General features: G+C 40.0%; 1 protein-coding gene across 1 annotated transcript; it reads right to left on the reverse strand.

Annotated features, from left to right (window-relative positions):
• Window positions 1-21: 21 nt before the first annotated feature.
• On the reverse strand, window positions 22-17,740 carry LOC149314362 (cytosolic 5'-nucleotidase 1A-like). Its single transcript, XM_089520969.1, has 7 exons — window positions 17,577-17,740; window positions 14,021-14,080; window positions 13,064-13,231; window positions 9,517-9,646; window positions 6,470-6,592; window positions 4,970-5,148; window positions 22-2,975 (listed from the first exon to the last, which is right to left on the reverse strand). Exons 2-7 carry the CDS (start codon window positions 14,063-14,065, stop codon window positions 2,643-2,645), a joined length of 978 nt encoding a protein of 325 aa, XP_089377095.1. The 5' UTR covers window positions 14,066-14,080; window positions 17,577-17,740; the 3' UTR covers window positions 22-2,642.

The raw sequence follows: 17,740 nt of genomic DNA on the forward strand, positions 1-17,740 counted from the left end.
TTAAAATCCACTCTCTTTAGGTAGTGCTTTTGCTTTTACTGTACTTAGAATTCTATTGGACAAAATTGAAAAAAAAAAAACCAATAAAATATACACTTCTACAAATTACCAACAACTTGCATAGGTATAAAGATGAAATGAAACCAAGAAAAGCTGAAGGTGTAGGGTACTAAAGCTAATTTGACCATGTATAAACCTGAGACAGAGCATCTATCTATGTTTCATCATAGTGTCCTCTATTTGCCTTGGACTTTTTTTATTTTCTTGGTCTTCAGAAAATCCTACTTTAAAGATAGTATAGAACTATAGTGCAACAGTTACTAATGTGTAAACTATCTCACACTTCTTCTGAAGAGGAATGGTTTTTGATCAGACCTTGGAAATACTATCCTTTCAGTGGCTACCTTGGCTGGGGAATGCTAGGAGTTGTTTCCAAAAAATTTGGAGACATATCCAGAGACAAGAAAATTAGTAGAAAACACTTAATGCATCTAGTTACATTTAACTGAGTTCAATTTACATTAGAAGGGGAAAAGTTTAACTGTAAAGTTTATGTTAAATTTCTATTTAAATTTAAGTTAAATGCCTGTATTAAAAACATTACCAGAATGAAGCTGAAAATGTAGCCCTTCATTTATTTATTTCTGATTTCTTCATGCCTCCTATGAAAGGTTCTAGGTTTATAGTACTAGCTCCACAATTCAATTTCCTGAAACAGATGACAAGCCTCTCTGCAGTATCTGGTGTAGAACAGATAAGACTATTTGGATGCAAAGACCACTCCCCTTCCAAGTTTCCCTTATCGGTTTGAAATATTTTAGCCTTGGAAAAAACTAACAGCCTTGACAGACCGGCGAGAAAGGCTGGTATCAGGGCAGAGTGGGGGTATAGTGCCCACATGACATATACCCCCATGCCGTGCACACCACTGCATGGCAGACGGCATCATGGCTCTCCTCTGGCACTGAGTCCAGATGATGCAGCACCAAAGGAGCGCTGAAAAGCAGTGGCATCAGCAGCTATGGCACCCTTTCTGTGGTGTATAAAGGAGCCACTTTTTGAGGCTACTTTTTGCACCACAGAAAGACCAGATTGGGGCTGTGGCATGTAGTTGCTGTGGTCCTGATCCGGTGCTGAATGGGGCAGTTTGTTCAGCCCCTCAGTTACCATAAAATATTCTGGCTCTTTCACACTCACGGTGTGTGCTTTCAAGCTGCCTGTTGACTTAAGGTGAATGAATTTCAAAGGGTTTTCGTAGGCAAGGAATACTCAGAGGTGGTTTTGCTAGTTCCTTCCTCTGGAACATAGCTTACAAAACCTGGTATTTGTTGGTGATCTCTCCTCCAAATACTAACCAGGGCTAATTCTATTTAGCTTCTACGATTAGACATAGCTTAAATATGGAGGTAAATTAATGCTGAAATTTAAAATCACTTAGTTTACAAATGAATTCAATTTAGTTGTCTTTGTTAGAAAATTTTCAACTTAATTGATAATTTAATTGCTTTTAACATGTTAGTTTTTATCTCCAGGCATATGGTTGGGCAACAAGCTGGGATGTGAATATGTGTATGTGTGTGTGTGTATGCATGTATTTACACACACACAAAACACCAATCCTGTTAATGTGGGGAAAGCCAACTGTAATTCCTCAAGTTGCTTATAATGAAGGAGCAACAGCTGGAAATAAGCCTCCAGAATGGAATTTTTATTGTTCACCTCCAGATTGTGCTAATGGGAACAGAAGATTCACAGTAAAGGCTTATGCTTTTTACAAATGAATATATTTACAACTACAGGTTTTTCTCTGTAAGAGGGAAGCCATGCATAGTTGAAGTATTATTGGCAGAACACCACAGTTAATTGGATGGAAGCTCCAGACTGTAATTCTGAGGATTAATTCCCTTCATAAACTGAGCCCTAGTTTCCCCTCTTTTTCTGAAGAGCAGAACTGCAGTTTCACTTTGCCTAAATTTAGTTAGGAAGTGCCTTTGTACTAACAGAATATAAAACAAATTGGTGAAGAACAAAGAGTTGAGGCAGAGGAAAACAGATATCAATTTTAAGCATCTTTTCTATTTTGCAGTTTGATTTTTTATTTTATTTTTTGGCTGCTCTGGTCTTTGCTTTTGATTTACTCCAAATGTGTTTTGTTTATTTATAGCCTTTCTTACTCACTCTACAGCTGATAAGACCCTGTCACTGGCTTTTCATATCAGTTTTTTAAACACATCAGTCCCTCCCTTCAGGCCTACATTCTCAAAAGACTGGAAGTAAAAGAAAAAGGAATGAGAAGGAGGAGATGGAAAACAAGAAAATTGGGTTGTGAGGTTCTTCAGTTTCATAGCTACTGGATATCGGTTGGGGAGAGGCAAATCCCAATGGATGTGGCTTCTCAAGAAAGGTGGTGGTGGTCCTACTTTCTTCCTCGGCTGCTGAGTGACATTTGAGGAGAGGCAAATGTTCTCAGGAGGGTTCCAGTGGCCGGCCTGCCTGCCTGCCTTTCTCCTTCTTTTCATCAACCTCATTCAATTTCATATCTTCACACAACAGTCTTGCTCGCTTTGCTACAAAATGTGGTCAGAGTGTATCCAGACTTTCATATTTTCATGATCTCTTCAGCCACAATCTGTGCTAAGCTGTCACATGGTAATGTGGCCTATTCCATCCTTACTGCAGTCACAAAGGACCAGGGCAGAGGGAACACCAACATCCAAGGCACCCTGTATATTGTGAAGACCATCATCAAAGAAGATATGAGGCTGGATCATGGACAAGATGGGGCCTTTAGGAGCTCCATCCATGAAGAAGGACTCATCAATCACCAGGCCCCATTCCCTGAGGGTTTTGATGGTCCGAATTCCCATGTCACGGCCACTGCGGGCAGTTACCAAGTAGGTCCGAATTGGGGAGTCCTCTTGATCAAACTTGTTGCGCATTTTCCCAAGGTGCAAAGCAAAGTTTTTCAATGGCCCCTGCAGAATATGGTAGGTAAGAGAGGTAGAGATATTTTAATCCAAAGAACAAAGAAAAGCAGAAACTGAGACCAAATCATTCTATGCAAGTGGCAGGAATGAAGTGCGGTTACACTTTTGATTAGAAAACAAACAATCAAAAAGCCTAAATGTGAACCATGCGTGTAAACATTCAAGTATTGGCATATGTCATTTAACAAAGTAGATGTGGTCCTGGACATTACATCTTTAATGGCAAATTTGGTATCAGAGACAGAAATAACAGGGAAAGAAGCATAGCTTCCTACACCACAAAAAAGGAAGAGGAGCTCAACATGTTTTAGCAGACTTTTTTTGTCTAAAATACACAATATGCACATATAAAATAAAACAATTATGTCAGGTAAGCCTTGCATAAGCAGTCTGAGTATTCTAGAAACTATCTGAAGGTTTCTCCCAAAGTGTATCCAAGGATGCTTTCTTTCATCAGCTTTTATTATTTTTATAATTCCTGTTTTCATGGCCAAACATATAGTTCTCTGCTTCTTCAACAGAAGGATTAGGGGACAATGATATGCTAGGCTTATCTGTTTCCCCTCTCCTCTTTACTCTGTTCACACATGATCAGTGTGCGATTCTGGAGACAACTGCTACTATCTTGCCTGTTTTAGACTGGTGTACACAGCTACAGTAGGATTGACAAGAACAGTGTCCTACACTTTCACAGCTCAAACTTTTATTGCATTATCTACTGCAGACACATTGCTTTAACTCAACACTAAAAGTGTGTTTCCTCAGCCTCTCTCCGCTATCTTCTCAATACTGCTGCTGCTAAAAACCGTCAGCTAGACAGAAGACAAAATACGTATATGTGTGCTGGGGTTGTAAAAGGACTTATGAAATGTATTTGTTAGATTGTTTTTAAATGAGGTAAGCCTGTAGAAGTTGTTACAAAAACAATTTAATATCAGTGAAAAAAGAAAAAGATGTCCCAGCACATTTCAACCATAAAAAATAAAAGTATCTTGGTTTCTCTGTGAAATAACAGATGCTTTCCTGACTTTAGTATTCACTAGATCAGGGTGTTCAAGATGTGGCCTTGGGGCCATATAGAATTGAAAATGGAGGGGGGAAGGTGTGGCCTCCAGGAGTGGCTGTTTACATTTTAAGTAGGTCAGTGCACTCCACTGCAATTCTTAACATTTTAAAGAATACAATTTTTTTTTCAGAGCCAGAAATAGGCTTCCAGACATATCTTGTCTGATTCCCCCTCCCTTCTGGCATTTTTTGGAGTCCATGGGTGAACCTACTCTGTAGAAATAATGCAAGTTGACACCAGTTTAACTGCCTTGGCTCCATACTACAGAATCCTGGTATCTGTAGTTTTGTGAGGCACTAGCACTCTCTGACAGAGAAGGCTAAAGACCCTGTAAAATAATCAAATTCCAGGATTCTATAGGTGAGAACTACAGCTCTTAAAGTGGCATCAAACTATATTATTTCTACAATGTAGATGCACAGACGGGGAGAAGGGACTCTCCTTATGAGCTAAGCTGAATGACCTGCCGAAGGAGATCCGTGACATTTCTACTCTTACAGCCTTTAAGAAGGCTCTTAAGACGGATCTCTTCCAGCAGGCCTTCCCTACCTAGTTCTACTCCCCATTTACTGTGACTTATGTCACTCTGTCCACCAATTCTTCTCTTAAATTTAATGAGAAGAATTACATTAAAATTAATTAAAATAAAATCCTTGCCTCAAGAAGAAGAGCCCTCCCTCCATGACATCACCATCAGATCTGGGAGGAAATTAAAAAGAGAGGCCCAACTTCCATCAGGCCTAACTGTGAATGTACTCACTTCGCTCTCTTTAATTTTATTGTATTTTATTTATTTATTGTATTTTATTTTATTATCTTTATTTTTACTGTTGTAACCCGCCTGGATTCCTTGTGATTGGGCGGGCTATAAATAAATCATTATTATTATTATTATATTATTAAGCGGCAACCTTACCTCTCCCATGGGCACAGATTCCATACTTTTCTCATATGCAATAGCACCCTCCAGCCCCTTCTCACGAAAGACATGGTCGGTTTCATCAGAAAAGAGAACTGCGTCACCATCAAAGACAACACGCAGCTGGTTGGTAGGAGCCTGTATCTCCTGCTGGAAGATGAGTGCTGCTGAGATTCCTGTGTATGACAAAGACTGTTTATATTACTTGTTCAGCAACACTGGGAGAGACAGCTTGGCATAGGCCTTAATTCAAATATACCATGCCCTGACATTCAATTATCTTTTGAGCTGGAAGTGCGGGCAATGTGGTGCATGTTTGTAAAAGGTAGACATGGTTTGAAGAACACTCTTTAGCTCATGGCCTCTTCCTGGGAAGGTATGAAAGCTTCTAGATGCCATGCTTCAGAAATGACAAGGGTGCTGGGATTCTGCCATCAGTCTTTAGATGAAGAATTACAGATTGATACAACCATCATTCATGTCATGAGATGCCCCAAGATTGAAGAATGACAGAAATCTGTCTTCCCCTCTCCCATTGCAGCTGAATGGAACAAGATTTCTCCAGAAGCTTGTACTAGTGACTCTGGCTGCATCTACATTGCAGAATTAATGCAGTTTGACATGGCCATGGCTCAATATTATGGAATTTTGGGATTTGTAGTTTTGTGAGGTATTCAGCCTTCTCTTGTAAAAGAGCTCCAGTGCCACAACAAACTACAATCCCCAGAATTCCAGATCATGAAGCCATGGCAGTTAAAACAGTGTCAAACTACATTAATTCTGTAGTGTGGCAGCAGCCTTTATCGAGACTTGAGGAACATTGAGAAAATCTCTCTTCCCCTTAATGAGAAACATGCTTACTTTCTTCAGAACAATTTCCCACTTCGGGCAGAATAAGGATTCCCACTAGGGATTTGGTAAATACACCACCAGCAGCTGTTCTCAGGATTTATTCTCAGGAAGCCATCTAGTATTAAAAACAATACTCAGAATTTCAAAGCTGGAGAAGGTGTTTTTTCTGTGTGCTCTTGTGGTATTGCATGGATGTTTTCTTTAGTAGATTGCTCACAGATTCTTATGAAAGGACATATAAGAGGCGTTTTGGGCATGAGACACTTTGAGGACTTTAGCACATGGGGGAAATTGGGGGTTTAAACAGGCATTTTCCTGAGACAGTCACATGATCATGGTGAAGATTTTCACCCACATTGCACTTAGAGAGGACTTATCTCAGGAAGAACCAGGAATACTCCAACAACAAATCATTTACGGGGAAATCCCATGAATGATTTGTTGCTGGAGTATTCCTGGTTCTTCCTGAGATAAATCCTCTCTAAAGCATGATGTGTATGAAAATCTTTGCTGCGATCAGGCAGCTGTCCTGGGAAAGTGCCTTTGTATACCTCTAATTTTCCCTCATGTGATAAAGTCCAGAGAGATGGCAACAAGATGTAAGAGCAAGTGTTTTGGGTAATGAAGGAAGAGAAGATTACCAACCTCTCTGAAATGCATTGCATACATCTTTTCTGTCAGCTGAGAGAAAAAGCTTTACATTATGGGTTTTCAAGTACTGGGTAGAGTCTTCATCACTGACAAAGCAGAACTTGGAGATCTCCAGACCTTAAAATCCAGAAATAAACAACTCTACTAATAGCAGTAAAAAGGAAAATGCAAGAAATTCTTGATATAGCATATTGAAATATCTCATTCTCAGGACCAAATGAGTAAAAACTTGTCACAGCACCACTCCAGATTTTACCCATTCTATAAGTGCTATGCTTCGTGCCCACAATGGAAATCAAAATTCAGCAAATATACATTTCAAATTCTGTAGGAGAAAAGGGAGAAGGATGTTTTGGTGTGTGCTTGAGATCTGAAATGGGAAAAAAGCATACCTGCATTCAAGAAGATAGTAAAACGGGGATTCCAATCCCAGTTATCTCATCCAATATGAATATGTCGTTTTATAGTAAATGTACTTTGCACACTTACACTCTGTTAGGTAACAATAAAAGTTTTCACAAAGCAAATCAGGTCTTTCAAAATATAAAACATGTATTCAAAACCTCTCTAAAAGTATAAAGAGATGGAGCTTCATGGATTTTCCCATATAGGAAGTTATAAAGCTTTGGTGCCACTGCAGAGAAGGTTCTGCTTTTAATGCTCACCAATTGGACTGGTTTTGATGAGAGTGCAAAGAGCAGAACTAGAGATAACAATCATTATTGACCTTAAAGGTCAATACTAATTATATAAAATGGTACAATATCAGCATTTCTCTCACTGCACTCATTGGCCTCAAACTAAAATGTTGTGCCCCCCCCCCTTTTTGCTACCTATTGGTTACATTTAGGTTATGCTGGCTAGGGGACATATGGAGCTGTAGTCTAAAAAAAGTAACATTTCCAGGTTTTGTGCAAACATATTATGTTTGTGTCTGTGAAAACATGCTATGCAGTGGACTTCATACAATGTAGTGAACATCAGTCACTCATTGCCTGGCTGGGATGTCAACTTCTATTGGACTGAGCATCCTTCTAGAATGGAAACTCAAGTGTGTATCTCTTTGAATATATTTTTTAAAAATGTGCATTTGTAACACTATTGTCACCAGATGTCACTATAGTGCTGTAGGCACAACTAGAACAACATCAATCATTGCTCAACAACAGCCTCTCCGTTATAAACAGGAGTACAGAAACAGTTGTTGGGAGGAGTGGTGATGAGCAAACTAGATCAGAACTATGATTCATGGAGAGAAGCACTCATTCTTTCCCTCTCCCACAGTCTCGATGAAAATTCTTCGCCAAACTGCTCATAGCACTGGGAGGAGAGCTCCTATTGGTACAAATGAGAACTTTTTTTCTGGAGCTAACAGCAGCAGCAGAGAGAGGATTTTTGTCAGAACCACAATGCAAGTGAAAAGTAAAGCATCCACCCTGTGAACTGCAGTGTTGCTGCTGTGTGCCTTCAAGTAATTTCTGACTTATGGCAACCCTAAGGTGGACCTATCAAAGGGTTTTCATGGCAAGTTTCATCAGAGGGGGTTTAGCACTGCCATTGTCATCTTCTGAGGCTGAGAGAGTGTGATTTGCCCAAGGGTCACCCAGTGGGTTTACATGGCTGACCTGGGATTCGAACCCTGTTTTCCAGAGTCATAGTCATGCTCAAACCACAACATGTTGGTTGCCGTGAATTGCAATACCTCGCAGAAATAATGAGAAAAATATACTTCTCCTGTGGCAGCTATTTAATTTTGCATGTTGAGTACGTGTAGCCAATTCATGTTACATCTGTTTTGGCATTCAATCTGTACTAGAAAAAGCATCTAGAAAAGTTTTTTTAAGTTCTTTGCTGCCATGCTAACCTTTAGTTATTTAGGCTACATACATTGATTGGTACAGCCAGTAACAAAAGCTTTAAACACAATCAGACACATCTCTATTGTGTTTAATGGTACTTTCTGACAAGTACATGATCTAGTATTGCACCCTTAGTTAATTATTTTCCAGAGTCCTATTTTAATCATTGGTGCTGACTGTTAAGCTAATTTCTTCCTTTGGTATTTCAAAATGGCATCTCTACTGAATACAGTCAGCCCTCCATATCCATGGATTTTTTATCCATGGACTCAAGCATCCATGGCTTGAAAATATTTTAAAATTTATATTAATTCCAAAAAGCAAACCTTGATTTTTTTCATTTTATATAATGAACACAATTTTACTATACCACTGTGTCTAATGGAACTTGAACATCCATGGATTTTGCTATCCACAAGGCTGGGTGGGTAGGTGGGTCCTAGAGCCAAACCTCAGTGGATACGAAGAGCCCACTATATATGGTAAATAATATTTTATTTAAAATGTTGATAATAAGATAGATGACATCAATTAAAATGCCTTAATCTGTTGACAGTGTTATTATTTAAGCAAAGAAAGAAAAAAAATGGAATAATAAAAAAGCCCTAAAGCACGGAATGGCATCAAGGAGCATGAGGAGAAGAGAAATGATTGTGTATTCCACAAATAAAGTAATACATATATGACCATGATGTTCAGAGGCTAAAATCACCTGACTACAGTAACTGCTTCCAAGACTGGCATAGTCTCAACAGATTCTGCATGCCACTCGGTCCCCACCTGTTTAGTTTCTCATTTCTCAAATACATATGACTTACCACTTTAATATGAAGAAATTCAAAGCAAGTGAATTGGAAAAAAGAAGAAGCTTTTTTATTGTGGGGAGGGTAGTCTAAATACCCTGAGGGTAGTAGATGTCTAATCTTGGAAATTAAAAAGGCTCAGCCCTGGTTAGTACTTGGATGAGAGACCGCCAAGGAATAAGAGGTGCTGTAGGCTACATTTCAGAGAAAGAAACTGGCAAAACCACCTCTGAGTATACCTTGCCTAAGAAAACTCTCTGAAAAATTCCTGGGGTTGCCATAAATTGTCAGGTGACCTGAGGGCACATACAAAGAATTCGATAAGTTTGAGTGTGAGTGTGGAGGAAGAACCATACACTGTTTGGAGTAGTCAACCTACCATGCTGTTTAGCACTGTTGATGATGCGCATGCCACTCTCTGGACTGTTATTGGAGAGAACAATGACATCAAAGAGCATCTTCTCTTCAGGGTTTCTTTCAAGAAGTCTCTTGTTCACAAACTGCACCGCCTGAAAGAAGCAGCTAGAGATGCATTGCTATTGATTTTTTAAAATGATGGCCATGAATAGATACACTTTGGGTGAAGGCAGATGTGAGTGACACTTTAAATATGAGGCAGTATGGGAATGGTTTGAATACCATGAAAACACAGGCAACTCATAATGTCCTTGACTGAACACTGGAAAAATAAATAAAAAGAAAACACAGCTTTACATGTGTCCCTCTGTGGGGAGGGGGAACTGCATTGGTAATGAGTAATTATTTCAATTGTGTACGCAATTATTTCAATTGTGTATGGCATCACTGTGAACTCCCTGTCAAATCCTCTGAGTAGTTTCAAAACTGGCTTTAAAATACATACGGTATATACTCGACTATACGTCGATCTCATGGATAAGTCAAAGGCAGGTTTTGGGCCCCAAATTATGGATTTTGATATGATCAGTGGATAAGTCAAGGGTAAAACATAGGGGCATGTGTTACAAAGGATCTGAAGGAGGAAATACAGGAAAATGATGCCAAAGAACTTACAAAATTCCAGCTGGCAAAACTGTTTCTGCTCACACTAAAGGCTTGATGGGTGAGAGAATAGTAGGGGGCAGTGCTTCCAAGATTATTTATTTATTTATTTCATTTTTATCCTGCCTTTCTCCCAAAGTGGGGCTCAAGGCAGCTAACACACATAAAACACAACAGTTAAAATTGTATAATTAAAATTGTAAAAATATAAAAATTACAAATATAAAATTTAAAACATACAAAGTTAAAATTAACTGTCCAAGACCAACCCTCTCATTTCCCAATAAAACCAAGCCTGCCAGATCTCAAAAGGCCTGTGAAAGGCCAGCAGTGAGGGGGCCAGCCTAGTCTCCCATGGAAGGGAGTTCCACAGGGTGGGAGCAGTCACTGAACAGGCTCTCTCTCCTGTCCTCACCATGTCAGGGACGTAGCCAAGGGGGAGGACCATGTGAGCCTGGGATGGTGGTGGGACTGAAAGAAAGCCTTCTCCTGAGGATCTTAGGGCTCTAGGTGGTTCGTATGGGGTGATACGGTCTCTCAAATAGTCTGGACCTACGCCGTGTAGGGCTTTATAGGTCATGACCAGCACTCTGAATTGTGTTTGGAAATGAACCAGTAGCCAGTGAAGCTGTTTCAATACAGGAGTTATATGCTCTCTGTAACTGGCTCCGGTCAACATTCTAGCTGCAGCATTTTGGACTCGCTGAAGTTTCTGAAGTTTCCAAAGGCAGCCCCACGTAGAGCGTGTTACAGTAGTCCAAACGGGATGCAACCAAAGCATGTGTCACTGTAGCCAGATCTGACGTCTCAAGGAACGGGCACAGCTGGTGCACACGTTTTAATTGTGCAAATGCACTCCTGGCCACTGCTGAGGCCTGAGCATCCAGGCTGAGACTGGAGTCCAGGAGCACACCCAAGCTATGAGTCTGAGATTTCAAGGGGAGTGTAACCCCATTCACCTCAGGCATAGCCCCAATTCCCTAATCTGTCTGACAACTGACCAGGAGCACCTCTGTCTTGTCTGGATTGCACTCCTGGCTTTCACCTGGGGATGGTTCCTTTCTTTTATGAGTTAAAGTACAGTATTTACATTGACCAGTGGATAATTCGACTTAGGATTTCTGGGCCAAATTTTTGACTAAACTTTCTAGACTTATACATGAGTATCTACAGTAGCTTTCTTTCTTTCCCTTTGCAATATAAAATGCTTGGAAATATTAGCAGTAATACTAACATGCTGATGTTGAATAGTTAAATAATTCAGTGGTGTTAAAATGCTACAGGAAAATTAATGTGTTATATCAATTAGTAATGAAAACTGTGTAATCATTACATTATTGATTTTTTAAAAAGAATTAAGTGGCCATATCACCCAAAGTACCTAGCAAAACTAATACATTAAAAGGGAAAAATAATTATTATAATGTTGTTGGTGTCTAACAAATGTTAAATTAATTTTTGAAAATGTTAGTGGCTTTAGGGAAATGAATTAATTTATTTAATTATTTGAAAGCCCTGAGTTATAATATGTGCACATAAACACATATATATTGCATATACTGCTTTGCAATCATGCTATGGAATTGAGGTTGGGCTGATGTCCTCTTGGGATCCATTCAATCTTGTGAATCTGGATTATAAGAGATGATGTCTGCCAAACTAGTCAAGCCAGTAGGGCTGCTAGAGACAATCCAAATGGGCATGGCAGAATAGTCATATATCTTCCTTTTGTTAATAAGATTAGCTTTAACAAAGGCTGTTGAAATAGGCAGAGGTTCATTCTAGAATGGCAGTTGTGTTGTCTGCCTACACCTACAGTTAGAGAACAGTATCTACATAAATGGAAATATATTGTTTTGCAATCATGTTATGAACTGGGATTATAGAACTTTTCTGAAGCTGGAACACATATGAAGAAAAGGGTCAGAGAGCAAAATTGGTGTTTTGGAAGACACAGGAGTTTCTGGGGTATTTAAGTTGTCTATTGCAACTTATGCTCAACTTGTAAATACGTTGCATACATAACAAATCACATTAAACCTTCTCCCCTCACTTCATTGTAAAAGAAAACCTGGGGAAAACTGCAAGATTTTTGAGTTCATGCAGCTTGGAGAATTGAGTGTATGTGTTAACAATGTGTTTCACAACCTCCTTGAAACATTAAAGCAGTCAGAACTGAACAATGATCCAGAATTTGGCTATTTGTAGATATATGGCTATAAAACATACTGCAAAGCTGGGTTAATACTGAATGAAAAATGTAATGTGACCACTGTTACATGTGATGCATCTGTACCATGAGCAGTACATCCACTGACTTAAGATGAAGATTCTCTCTGAAAGACATTAGGTTTGTATTGTATATGCATGTCTTGACAACCGGAATGCTTACACCATTATTAGACAAACTGAGGCAGCAGATGCTGGGTGGCATCCCCTGTCATCCCCCTCTGTTGTACAACAGAACTGTGTACTTTAGGTAGCCAGCCCTGGACCTACAAAGGCCTGAATTGCATGGGCCAAATAAGGTGGTTTGTACGCCCCTAAAGTGGCCTGATGCGGCTCTGGTGCCACAATCCGGTACTTTGGACAAGATCAAAAAGGAGCAGATTAAATCTAATTCCTGGTGATGCTGGTTTGGGACCACCATGGTGGCCCACTCCAGGAGCAGGCCATGCGGTCACCATGGTTCTGGCTCAATTATAGCCAGTCAGTCCTCCAGTTGCTCCTCCCAGGACATCTGTTCTGGGTATCAGTTAACTTGCTGCTCTCAGGTGTAGTGTGAGAAGCTTTCCAGTCATCGGTGTCAGTCCATGAAGTTTTTGTGGGTAAAATGGGTATGTGTGGAGAGGAAAAATAGTTATGCCTCCTGCAGGAAAAGATCTGGTGCCGCCCTGGTCTTTTACCTGAATAAAAGCGAAGGCTGTCCCTGGCTCCAAGGGATTGTTCTCATTTGCTTGCTGATGCTTCACATACTCATCCTTTCCCTTGGTCAAGAAGATCTCATGCTCCTTTTCAAGGTTGAAAATGGCCCTTGTAGTCACAGCGATAACGAGAGCTTCCTTGGGATCTTTCTGAGGTGGAGAAGCCCAAGAAAAAGGTCACCTAACTAACACTGATCAAGAAGCAGAAACTGAGATGAAAGGAATGGGAGCCAACATTTGGATAGCTCCTTTTTTGCACATTCCTTCATCCTGTCTATCACATCCATGACACATATACTTAAGGTGCTTCAGTCCTGTATATTCATAACATCATCACTTCTGTTTTCTTGGAAATCTAATTGTTCAAAAGTTTTGCAGTTCAGTACTTATGACAAACTCTCATAATTATATCCACTGTTGGTAACACAGATGTGATGGAGCAGCACCTGAACCTAAGCATGAGAATTCAGCATCATGATTTCTTCAACTGGTGTACTTCCTCAGGAAGAAACAACAAGGAAATCAGCCAGACCAGCAAAAACAACAACAACAACAAACAGGAGCCTAGCTAATATGTGTGTGTGTGTGGGGGGGGGCGGTATTGCCCTTGGATCTCCAGCCAATAGGGGATTCGTTCCATTGCAGAATTCCATGCCCTTTCAGATAAGATGGTGGCTACTGTGCTTGGGAAGCCCTCTTTTTCGTTTGTTTGTTCCTGGAACAGCTTCCTAATTACTCTGCCCAGACAAGCATTAAGATTACTATAAACCCAGGCTAATATTAGGTGAATCGAATGAGTCTTTTGTTATAGTGTTAAAACAAACTCATTTAAAAAACAGAATCTAAGAAGGTTTAAACCCCTGAAGAAATAGAGAATGTGAAAAACAAAACAAAACAAAACCTGAATGTAAACAACTGTTGCTACAAAAAATACCTTACCTGCTTGACACTGGTGTTGATGATAGTGCTTTCAGGGTCTGCCATCTTTTATTTCTCACTCTGCAGGGAGAAAAACACTAAATATAACTGCCAGGAAAGACAGCGCTTATCAGCAATAAGATGTATTGTGTGTTGTGACTTACAGACAATATGTTTCCAAAATAAAAAGAAAAGCTTGCTGGATCTGGCTACAAGGGAACATGTTTTTGTTATATCCTGTTATATCCTGCTAATATACTATATATAGAACTCCCCTTGAAAAGTGTTGGGAAGCTTTAACTGATCTGGAATGTAGAGGCCAGACCTTGGAACAGGACTAGTTACGGAGAACATGTTGCAAGTTTAATTCCTATGGCCTGTTACAGACAGCCAAAATAAAGCTGCTTCGAGTCACAGTGGAGGTATGGTGTTTCAATGATGCATGCGTCCTAAGAGTCCAGAAGTCGCACCAAAGCCAAGCTCCAGACTGGACCGTGGCTTTGGTGCGACTTCTGGACTCTTAGGACGCATGCATCATTGAAACACCATACCTCCACTGTGACTCGAAGCAGCTTTATTTTGGCTGTCTGTAACAGGCCTTGTTACTACAGCTTAATTAACTGCTGCTCTGTTTCTGGGCTAAGTGCTTCTTATGACCTATAAAGATCCATACAAATTGGGATTCGCTTGTTTGAAAGATTGCATTCTTCCATGAAAGCTTTCCTTGAGGGAAGTCCTCTTCTCTCACTGACCTCTTCTCTCAGGCTCCAAAATTCTTTCCAAGGGAGGCTGGTATGGCTCAGTTTTTGCTATCTTTCTGCCAGAAAAGCAAAGACCTTTCTATACAGAAATGTCCTTAGCATTTAATTTGGATCACTACTGGTGTCTTTTCTTTTCTTTTCTCTTTCAACTGGTTGGAGTATTCCTTTTTTACTGATGTGAATGTTAATTGTGTTCTTACTGTATAGAAATTTCAGTCAAAAATTGACCCAAAAATCTGAGTTTACTTATCCACAGGTTAATGGAAGTACTGCAGCTTAACTCTCATAAAAGTAGAAATCATCCCCGGTATAATCTGTCCTGGAAGCACTAACCTTCCATCCATCCATCCTTCAGTGTGAACACAAACATTTATGCCTCCTGCAATTTTGTAAGTTCTTTGGTATTGTTTTCATTTGCTTCATCCTTTAGATCCTTTGCTACATGACCCTAAGTCTTACTCTTTACTTATCCATGGGTCATATCAAAATGCATCATTTTGGCCTCCAAACCTGACCTTGACTTATTCATGAGACCGGCTTTTTGTCAAGTATATACTGTAATCTGTTTTTTATGTTTCAACTGTATTTTTGCTTGCATTTTGCTATTACTAGTCATTATTTGGCAAAAAGGTGAAAAATAAATTTAATAAATAAACAGCTGCTGTGAGTGTGTGAAGAAGGGTGGAAAGAAGAGAAAGAGATGGGAGGAGTGGGGAAAGAGAGAATGATAGAGAGGGGGAGAGGGAGGGAGAAAGGAAATAACACTCTGTCTGGGAGGAGAGGATGAGACATCTGTGGCCGCATCTGCACTGCAGAAATAATGCAGGTTGACATCACTTAATAATGTAGGTTGACATCACTTTAACTGCCTTGGCTCAATGCTGTGGGAATTCTGGAAATTTTAGTTTGTTGTGGCACCAGAGCTCTCTGACAGAGAAGGCTAAATGTCTCACAAAACTCTACAGTTTCCAGAATTTCAGAGTTCCTGAACCATGGCACTTAAAGTGGTGTCAACCTGGATTATTTCTGCAATGCAGCTGCAGCCTATGATACATAGAGCTATTAAATGGAAGACAGAGAAGGAGGATTAGGGAAAATATAACACTGAAGAATGGATTGCAGCAATAATATGGGCACATTTGGCAATATGGGAGACATAAAATATTTTCCAAGATGTAAGAGGTACTGCAGGCACAGCTCCATGATGATGCTAGGCCTTCCCTCCACCCCAACTGCCACTGTCCTGGCCTCTGAGGGAGAGAAGGACTGGTGGTATCTGCTGGACTTAATCCCCTTCTCCACTGTCATTCCCCTTTCCTTGTGTACCATGTCCTACTAACGCTGCATCTACACTGCAGAATTATTGCAGTTTTGACACAGTTTTAACTGCTATGGATTTCTGGGATTTGTAGTGTATGAGATATTTAGCCTTCTCTGTCAGAGTGCTCTTGTGCTACAACACACTGCGAATCCCAGGATTTCATAGGATGGAGCCATACCAGTTAAAACGGTGTCAAACTGCATTAATTCTGCAGTGTGGCAGCAGCCTTAAACTGTAAGCCTGAGGGCAGAAAATTGTCAAATGAACAATTTGTAAGCAGCTCTGTGAGTCTTTTTGGCTGAATGGCAGGGTATAAATACTCTAAATAAATAAATAAGAGGAGAAGAAAGACCTCACTGCTAGAGAGAAAGGTGGGGCTTTCAGAGATTCCCTTCGAAAAAAAGTAACAGGAATCACAACATCAGGAATACTGCACTATTTGAACATTTCACCACATGCATTTTTGTCCAGAAAGAGAGAATAGTAGATTAAAATACTATAAAAAGGATAGCTAATTTAATAATTTATAGACTCTTTTTTTAATCGTCAGGTTTTTCGCCGTCTCTTATTTTGACCTTCTTGTAAGCCACCTTGGGTCTCATGTCAGGAGTAAGGTGGGGTATACTATATATATATATATATATATATATATATATATATCTGTTGTAAATAGATATGTTCAATTTGAAAGTTTTAAAAATAAATCAAAGATGTAGCCATGTTAGTCTGTAGAATCAGTACGAAGAGAGATCTTGTAGCACTTTGAGACTCACTGAAAGAAAGAAACTGGCAAGAAATTGGCAGCGTGAGCCTTCATAGACTTCAGTCTACTTCCTCAGATGCATTTCATGCATCTGAGGAAGTAGACTGAAGTCTATGAAGGCTCACGCTGCCAATTTCTTTCTTTCAGTGAGCATCAAAGGTGCATTTCATGCATCTGAGGAAGTAGACTTAAATGTAGGAAAGCTCATGCTGTCAATTTCTTTCTTTCAGTGAGACTCAAAGGTGCTACAAGATCTTTCTGCATTCTGATTCTACAGACTAACATGGCTACATCTTTGATTTCTAGCTTTGACTTTGCAGCAGCCTACATTTTTATCTTGAATGCCCTACATTTTGCAGTGTCTTACCCTTTTTTGTGGTTAGGGCACCCCCCCCCCCCCCGCATCCTTCAGACCTTGTATTCAGTCTGGCCAACCCAAGCCAAGAATGACAGTATTGAAAGGAAAACTGTGGAAACTTTAGCAGAGTCGAAGAAACCAGAAGGAAGGAAGGCAGGCATCACAGTTACCAAACAGGAAAGGTGGCATCATAGTAACCACAGAGAATTGTAACAGAACTTTAAACGACTTACACTGTCTGATGCTCAAATTTTATTTCTAAAAAGTGCAACGAGGAACCAAGGGATGGGTTTTCTTGTTTACTATCTATTACAAAACACATCTTTTTTGGGGGAAATGATCAATAAATGCAAAAAAGAAATGGAAAGGCTCACCTCTTTTCCCTCCTCTCCAGTGCAGCTTGGATCAGCAGAGGCATTCAGAAGAAGGCAGGCAGTTTGGCCACAAGAAGATGCTGCCTCTTGGTTTATGTATTTAGTTTTCCTGCCAGGGTAGAGAAGCCGCCTAGCCTCCTGGGATGTGTAGTCAACGCCTCTGG

Source organism: Sceloporus occidentalis, unplaced genomic scaffold (assembly GCF_023333645.1).
Source record: "Sceloporus occidentalis isolate IW3139 unplaced genomic scaffold, rSceOcc1.0.p SCAF_4, whole genome shotgun sequence".
Classification (NCBI taxonomy): Eukaryota; Metazoa; Chordata; class Lepidosauria; order Squamata; family Phrynosomatidae; genus Sceloporus; species Sceloporus occidentalis.

Bases quoted from the DNA above. Each gene is read 5' to 3' on its own strand.
- LOC149314362 (XM_089520969.1), bottom strand. From the start codon at position 14,065: ATGGCAGACCCTGAAAGCACTATCATCAACACCAGTGTCAAGCAG. The intron at 13,232-14,020 runs GTAAGGTATTTT...TCTCCACCTCAG, and splicing joins TCAACACCAGTGTCAAGCAG to AAAGATCCCAAGGAAGCTCT. The intron at 9,647-13,063 runs GTAAAAGACCAG...TGCTTCTTTCAG, and splicing joins CAGCCTTCGCTTTTATTCAG to GCGGTGCAGTTTGTGAACAA.